The sequence below is a fragment of the Silurus meridionalis genome, chromosome 26 (genome assembly GCF_014805685.1).
Source record: "Silurus meridionalis isolate SWU-2019-XX chromosome 26, ASM1480568v1, whole genome shotgun sequence".
NCBI classification, from domain to species: domain Eukaryota; kingdom Metazoa; phylum Chordata; class Actinopteri; order Siluriformes; family Siluridae; genus Silurus; species Silurus meridionalis.
The window spans coordinates 19,292,588-19,300,990 of NC_060909.1; the positions used below are offsets into that span (position 1 = coordinate 19,292,588).

At 42.2% G+C, this 8,403-nt stretch overlaps 1 protein-coding gene across 2 annotated transcripts in view; it reads right to left on the reverse strand.

Annotated features, from left to right (window-relative positions):
* Positions 1-5,859, reverse strand: part of cntnap5b (contactin associated protein family member 5b) — a 33,462-nt gene extending 27,603 nt beyond the window's left edge. For both annotated transcript variants that reach the window (XM_046840698.1, XM_046840697.1), the window contains exon 1: positions 5,549-5,859. Coding sequence is in view for 1 of the 2 variants with exons in the window: in XM_046840697.1 (XP_046696653.1) it covers positions 5,549-5,678 (130 nt within the window). In the remaining variant the exon portion in view is untranslated. The remainder of the gene's footprint in view (positions 1-5,548) is intronic.
* Positions 5,860-8,403: the final 2,544 nt, after the last annotated feature.

Below are 8,403 nucleotides of genomic sequence, written 5' to 3' on the forward strand. Positions count from 1 at the left end.
CACTGTGTGAATGTTGGTGTTGAATAGTGATGATGGATGTTAAATCGTGAGGTTTGATGGTGAATATTGGTGTTTAATGGTGATGGTTGATGGTAAATCGTGTTGTTTGATGGTGAATATTGGTGTTTGTGGGTGGATGTTGGTGTTTAAAGTTTGTATTGATGATGAATGTTGGTGTTGAATAGTGATGATGGATGTTAAATCGTGAGGTTTGATGGTGAATATTGGTGTTTAATGCTGATGCTTGTTGGTAAAATGTGGTGTTTGACGGTGAGTGTGGTGTTTGATAAGGAAATGTGGTGTTTGATGGTGGATGTTGGTGTTTGATACTGAATGTTGGTGATGGTACAGGTGTATTGGATGGCTACAGTGTTGAATGCTGAAGTTTGATGTACTGTATGGTGGTGTTTAATGATAGGAAGTGTGGATGGATGGATGGATGGATGGATGGATGGATGGATGGATGGTGTTTGATACTCTTGGTTGCTGTACACACAGTTTGCTGTCTAAAATATATTTTTATCAGAAATGTTCCCATCGAGCGCATTGTGTCATCAGCAGCTTATCGCCTGGATAACAGATTACTGTCTCGGTTCACACTGAAGCCGAATGTGTAGAGCTGTTAGCACAATAGACTCAACACCTCACACACACACACACACACACACACACACACACTTCCAGCATTTCAGACTCTGACGCCATGTTTATTTGCTGCGTTTATCTCTGGACTAATAATGAGTTCATCCATGTAGATTGGAAAGCAGTAGGTTCTGAATTCAGGAGGACTTGAGTTGAGTTGAGTTGAGTTGAGTTGAGTTGAGTTGAGTTGGTGAGTGTTGAGTGCTGACGTGCAGGTCGGCGCTCTCGCTTCGCTCTCGCTCCCGATCGGATTCACATTAGAGCCGAAGGACGAAGACGGGAAAATCCATCGCGTGTGTGAGAGACTGCCAAGTTCCTCACTTAGAGTCCCGTCGCGCTGCCGCTGTCTCTTTACATCCAAACCAACTGCGAGGATCGATTCATATTCCAGACACACACACACACACACAAACACCTTCTACACCTCCAAAATCAACTCCGATGCTCGGAAAACAACTTCCTGACACAAGATTCCGGATTGCGATCGGTCAGAAGGTGGTAATTAATTGTCTGGAACTGCAGGTTTGACACTGGTGCAGGTGTAATGTAATGTTCTGGTTACAGTTTCCATAGCAACAGTTCATTCACAGCGCACATTCTACATCATCACGTATTAACGCAAACATTTCTGGAAGGAGTCTCCATTTCCAGCCCTCGAGCTCTGAGTGTTTTCCTAACAAAAATAAAGAGAGGTGCAATTTTCTGGTGACCACCAGAACGTGGTTTTCAGTCATAATTCCAACGTAAACCTTAAACCTGGACGTAACCCTCAATTTTCCACAGAACGATGTCAGGTCCGGGATATTTGCTCATGATTTGAGTCGAAATCTCTTACGGCTTTAGCTCAGCGTTAAACTCGCGCTTATCTGAGATTTAATCCTCATCGGAGGAGTAGAAAACGCGGAACACTACAAGAGTTTATTGGGACGAGGCCGAATAAAGAGTGATGAAGGTCATGTGCGTTTTCCTGGTTTCCTTCATGTATATGTTTCTATTAAAATCACACATTAATATGCGTTTTAAAAGGAACCTACACGGATATGCTAGCTGCATATGCCGCTACGATCGGCAGAAGTGCTAACTCTGTTGCCATGGTTACCGTCTGCTCTTTTTGTTTTTTTCCCTTCAGATCAGCACTGAAGGTGTTCGAGTGTGAACGCAGCGCATCACCGAGTTTATTATAAACTCATCTGTCACCCAGTTTTACGGATCGCTCACTCAGAGCACGGAGCACACCTGTAAATACTGCAGACGAGTGTGTGTGTGTGTGTGTGTGTGTGTGTCTTTGAGGTCACATTGCTATAGATCTGCTGCTGTTGTGGGCTGTAATTACATCCAATTACTGACACACACACACACACACACACACACACACACACACACACACACACACACACACACACACACACACACACACTCCATCCTGATCTCCTTCCTGCTCATTCCAGCACATTTTCTTTTTATGGTCATTGCTTCCTGTTCTCCTAATCTCACTCTGTTGACTGGTTCTCAAAACTCTGCGTTCTTTTCCGGTTCCTTGGTTCTGCCAAGGTTTTCTCCAGTTCCCATAAAGTTGCCCCATGTCTCCTAGTTCCAAAAGTTCCCTTTCTATGTTTTTCAGAGATCTCTTAGAGCAAAGGTTCCTTTAGTTTCTTAGGTTTCAAGATATTTGGTTCTTCTTGTTCTTATTCTAGTTCCTTTATTTCCATGGTTTTCATAGTTTCCTTCAGTTTTGGTGGAACAGATCTTGTGGTTCATGTTCTTTTTCTAAATTCCATTTGTTCCAAGGTTCTCAGGTCTCCTCCTCAGCTTCTTTTCATCATCTCATCTTCTCCTTATCTCCTCCTCGCCTCCTCCAGATCTCATCTCCTTTTTACCTTCTCTATTTATCATTTCCTCCTCACATTCTCCTTCTCATCTCATCTTCTTCCTCAGAATTCTTCTACCAGTTCTCCTACTAGTTTCGTTACTGTCCTAGATTTTTAATTCCTGGGAATTCCTAGTTTTCTAGCTGTTTAGATGTTCCTACTTCCCCAAGCTTCATTGTTCTATGGTTTTTCAAAGCTCCAGTTCCAATGCCCTGGTTCCATCTTTTTGTAGTTCTTCAGTCATTCACTTTCCTCAATCTTCCTGACTTCCAGAGATCTTCCTACTGTTCCTACTGATTAGTGCAGAAAGCTGTTCCTCGGTTTCCTACACTGTTCCAGTTCATGGGTTCTGCTAGTCTTTTCAAGCTCTTTTGTAGCTTCATGGTTCCTCCTCTGGTCTAGTTCCTTCAGTTCTTCGGTTTTCAGTTCCTCTGGTTTCTTTTTTTTTTTTTTAGTCTTACATTTATTTGGGGTTTTCCTGGTTTCCTCTGGTGAAACTTTAAGCACTGAAGGATGGAGAGATGATGGAGGTAGTGTGGTGGTTAAGAAGAATCAGATGATCTTTTTCCAGATGTGAGAGTGAGAGCATCACTACGATTCCAGACCTCACACTGAGACTCATCTTATTACATCCAATATTTGAAGTATAGATGTGTGTGTGTGTGTGTGTGTGTGTGTGTGTGTGTGTGTGTGTGTGAGATCACATATCACATGTTTACACACCACACATGGGTTTATCACGTCATCATTAACGTAAATGCTAATAAGTGTGTGTTGTGCAGGAACTCAACACCATATGGACTTCAGCACATCAGACTCCCTCTACCTTCTCCTCCTCTTCTCCCCTACCTTCTCTTCCTCCACCTTCTCCTCTTCCTCTACCTTCTCTCCTTCTTTCTTCTCCTCCTCTTCTCCCCTACCTTCTCCTCCACTTCCTCCACCTTCTCCTCCTCTTCCTCCACCTTCTCCTCTTCCTCTACCTTCTCCTCTCCCTCTTTCTTCTTTCCCTCTTTCTTCTCCTCCTCTTCCTCCACCTTCTCTTCCTGTTCCTTCACCTTCTCCTCCTCTTCTTCACTACCTCCTCTTCCTCCTCCTTCTCCACCTCTTCCTCCCCACCTTCTCTTCTTCCCTTCTCCTCCTCTTTCACCACCTTCTCCTCTGCTTCCTCCTCTTCTTCCCTACCTTCTCTTCTTCCTCCTTCTGATCCTCTTCCACCTCCTTCTCCTCCTCTTTTCTTTCCCCTCCTTCTCCTTCTCCTTTTCTTTCTCCTCCTTCTCCTCCTCCTTTTTATCTGTCTATCTCTCTCTCTCTTTCTTGGCTTAATGACGGAGAAATAACAAAAGTGTGAGTGTGTTATTAGTGTGAAACCCCTGAGGACGGACACACACACACACACACACACACACACACACACACGCTTGTTTATGGCAAGCCCTAATGAGACGAAGAGACAGAAAGAATGACAGAAGAAGATAAAGAGACTGAGAAATAGAGAGAGACAGAGATATGAGATTGAGAGACAATGTTTAGAGAGAAACAGAGAGATGAAAAAGGAGAGGAAGAGATTGAGTGAGATGGAGATGAAGAGAAACAGATGGGGGAAAAAATGGAGAGAGAGAGAAAAAAAATGGGGAAAGAGATAGAGGGATGAAGAGAGACAAAAAGAGAAAGTGGGAGAGACTGAAAGGAAATAAAAAAGAGAGATGAACAAAGACAGAGAGAGAAAATTACAGGAGAGATGGAAAGAAGTGTGTTCACCCACACAAACACACACACACACACACACACACACACACACACACACACACTCCGTCTCAGTCGAATGAACTCTGGCGCTGTGTAAAAGCTCATTTGCATCTCCGAATTTATTTGGCGTATCTTTTGCTTTTTCAAAAGGTCAAAGGTCATCAGGTGAGGCCGTATCTCCGCTTTAACACACGAGGAGACGAGTGTGTGACGGGTTACGGCTGTCTGACTGTCTGATGTCTGACTGTCTGATGTCTGACTGTCTGATGTCTCTTCTTTACACCTCATTATCGCAATATAACCTGCGAGATGTGAAAAACGGATATGCAAATGAGCATTTTTATATAAAATATACAGAATAATATGAAATAAAGAGACGTTTGATTTGTTTATCAGTTTTAACAGTGGACATGTTTAAAGCAGCTTTACTCAGAGAAAGTGGGAAAAGTTCGTTCTTATTTTGGTCGCTGGATGACGTCATAACGCCACGCCTTTACTTCCAGCCAATCAGCATCACTATAAGAATGACGATGAAGCAAATATTCCAGCTGTTGAATCGTTGACTATTGAAATGTGACCTACAGCTGCGGGGCAACAAGTGGAAGCTGTTGGAAATGAGCGCCCTCTGGTGGCGACGTTAAAAGGGTTCGCTAGTAAAAAAGACAAGGAAAATCAGTGTGTGTGTGTGTGTGTGTGTGTGTGTGTGTGTGTGTGTGTGGGTGGGGGGATGCTTGTTGGTTCCAAACACTAAACATTATTCTGATTTACTTTTATTCATTTTGTCACGTGGTCAACCTCTCACGAGAGTTTTGCGCGTGGATTTATAGATTTCATTTTATGTGATTAATAATAATTAATTAATTATGTACGCAACTTTTTATTCCCCTCCCCCAGCGCGTGCCACCCAATTACGGTCGGCACATCAAAGACACGGAGGCGCGTGCGGGGTCGGGAAGGCCAGGACCCGACAATTTCCTCTTTTCCCTCATTTATTTTCTTCATTTCTGAGATCGAAAATCATTTATTAAAGAGTTGAATATTTGCAAACATTAAATAAAAATACATTTGTAGATTAATTACGTATTTTAAAAACTTCAATTCGCGTTAAATCCAAACATCTGTATAACTTTGTGTTTGTTTGTTTTGTTTGTTTGTTTGCTGTAATACGCACGAGTTAAAGAGTTGTTAAGGAAGATCCTGCCGCGCGCGATTGTTCTACTAACACACACACACACACACACACACACACACACGGAGATAAAGAGGTAAGGTAGACCGTGCCCGGTACTCACGGTGATGGTGGGCAGCGCGCGCGTACCGGAGCGCGCACAGAGCCGCCAGAACGAGCGCGAGAACCGTCCTGTGAGCACCGACACCGAACGCGACCGTCTTCATTTTCATCATCATCATCATCATCATCATCAAAGAGAAATCAGCTGCCTTTTATCCAAAAGTCCGGCACACCGCATGTGACAAAACACACATGCACTCACACGCGCGCACACAAACATGCGCGCGAGCGTAGAGATTCAGAACGATCCAGCTGCTCGCGCCCGTTTCAGCTCGTCTGCGCGCTAACGGAGGAAGCCCGAGATGAAACGCGAGCGCGCACACACACACACACACACACACACACACACACACACACACACACACCAGCAGCAGCCCTTAAAGACACACGCAGGCCCAACACACGCACACAGTGAGATAGATAGACAGATAGATAGATAGATAGATAGATAGATAGATAGATAGATAGATAGATAGATAGATAGATAGATAGATAGATAGATAGATAGATAGATAGATAGATTCTTTGTTATCATTGCACAGGGTCTCTCTATGGTGCATAATAAAACACAATAAAGTATTAAAATGTAAACATTAGTGATTTATTAAGATATTAAGGTCAGAGGTCAGATGTAATGTACAGAAACTTACTGTAGTTGAGTAGATTTTTCTGGTATCAGTATCTTGATGTTCTAGTAAACACATACACGAGCTTTAATGAGTCCAGAATGCAGGAGTTTTTACCAGATCTGTAAAATACTTTCATTCTCTGGTATCACTTTATTTTTACTGACAACTTTTTACTTTCGCTCTACATTTTAACACAAATATCTGTACTTTCTTCTGCACGAGTCACATCTTCCAAACACTCGTTCCTTTAGCTTTAATCTGTTTAGTGATCGAAATTCTTCTTCTCACCGATCACCTGATCTACACGTGTTCTACATGCTGGAGCTTCAGCCTGGATACATTCATCAGAGAACAACATTTTAAATTGTTTTATATTAATATATTTTATATGACACTAAAACAGGTAGTAATAATCACTAGTTTTTACTGAAGAACATCTCAGAGCTCAAACTTCTTTACTTTCACTTGAGTTAAAAAAAGATCTTTTAAAACATCAGCATCTGCACTTCTGCTGAGTGAAGGATGTGTGGACTTTTACCACCTCTGTTGTACATCAAAAGTCTTTATACAGATTGTGGTTGGGAATAAATAAATAAATAAATAAATAAATAAATAAATAAATAAATAAATAAATACAAGGTGACGTGTATAAACGTGTGTGTAGTGCAAATAGTTTTATGCATTACAGAATATTGTAAAGTTTTATAAAGGAGAAAGGAGGATTATGGAGTGGATAAAGTCTGTACATCAGAAACACACTCATCCTCCTACACAGAATGTGTGAAAAATAGAAAACTGTGTCATTTATTTTTTAGTTTTTCGTTCGATTCAGGACTTCTATCAATTTTGAGCATTTGCTGAAATCTGGCAACCTGGTCGAATAACAAGAACCCCAGCCTGATGAACAAAGATTTGTCTAAAACCCATTCAGAGCAATTTGCTACGACTCTCCACCGGATCTCTGAGCATCGTCGTCACTTAGCTACAGGGTTCCTCAGAGTGAACAGTCAGATGCAGCACTTGGTTTTGTTCCTGCTTCAGGATGGAGAACAGGCTCGGGCAGGAGATAAGGCTTCTCTCCGAGTGCGTGGCCAGATATCCAGACGAGAATATTACGAAGATAAGAAGTCAGATATGACTTTATAAATATCGTAGAGGAGCGAGCAGAGAGTAATGAGCACAGAGTCAGAGATAAATGCACCATGATGTGGGTTTCGCTCGTGTAGAACATGCCCTTATACAATCTGGAGCTCGAGCGCCTACGGATTTCAGATAACTACAAATACAGATCATTTTAAATACGTATACACTTCAAGGTACTAACAAACAGCCTGCACCTGTGCACTGAATCAATAGTGATAGAGCAAAAGTTGACAGGTACCTCCTCAGAGTGAGATCTTTCAGTTCCTGGGCATTTTGGAATAGTATGAAAGCAGTATGCTGTGATTGGTTGTTACGTTGGGAGGCAGCATGACAGTACAGCGCCCCCTACTGTGCAAATGAACACATGGAAAATATCAGAGCTTCTGATTCTGACATACATCAGAAGCTCAGGAGGTTTCGGGTATAAATTCATCCTTGTAACGCGTCCTTTCGCTGTCGGTGGAGCTTCGTCTCTGTGGGTCAACACAAGCACAGGTTTGAGTGTATGTGGATAGAAGGGTTCTGCGTCTGGTTCCTCAAGAGGGACGGCCGAAGAACCTTTAAGGAGAAGCTATACGTGTCAATAAAAAAACATCTGAAAGTAAGTTTTGGAAATGAAAACAATTTGTACGATCATGAAAAACTTACGTCACAAGGAATAACCAGGAGAAAACAGTGAGATCTTGTCCTCTGTTTGGAGCTGAAAGTTCACAACACAGAGAAGACCATGAATAATTAATGATATGACTTATTAATTACATGTTCAGGATGGTATTTCTGCCTGCTCTTCCTCTCTTTCCTCGGCTTTTGTTGCTAATTAAAAATTAATACGTTCGATGCGGTTCGATAAACGCGCTCAGGTCCTGATTATCGCTGCACTTGATCAGGATCAGGGATCGCTAATCCCGCTAATCCTGGCTACGCGACTGAACCCTACTCTCGCCATCGTCAGTTTGTACACGATTTTCACAGCAAACAAAAGAATATAAAAAAAGGAAAAATCTAAACTTTTAGTTGTTGTATTGAAGACGTTTTTTTTTTGGCAACATGGCCGAATAAAGCACCAAGGAACTGATCGTTGCCC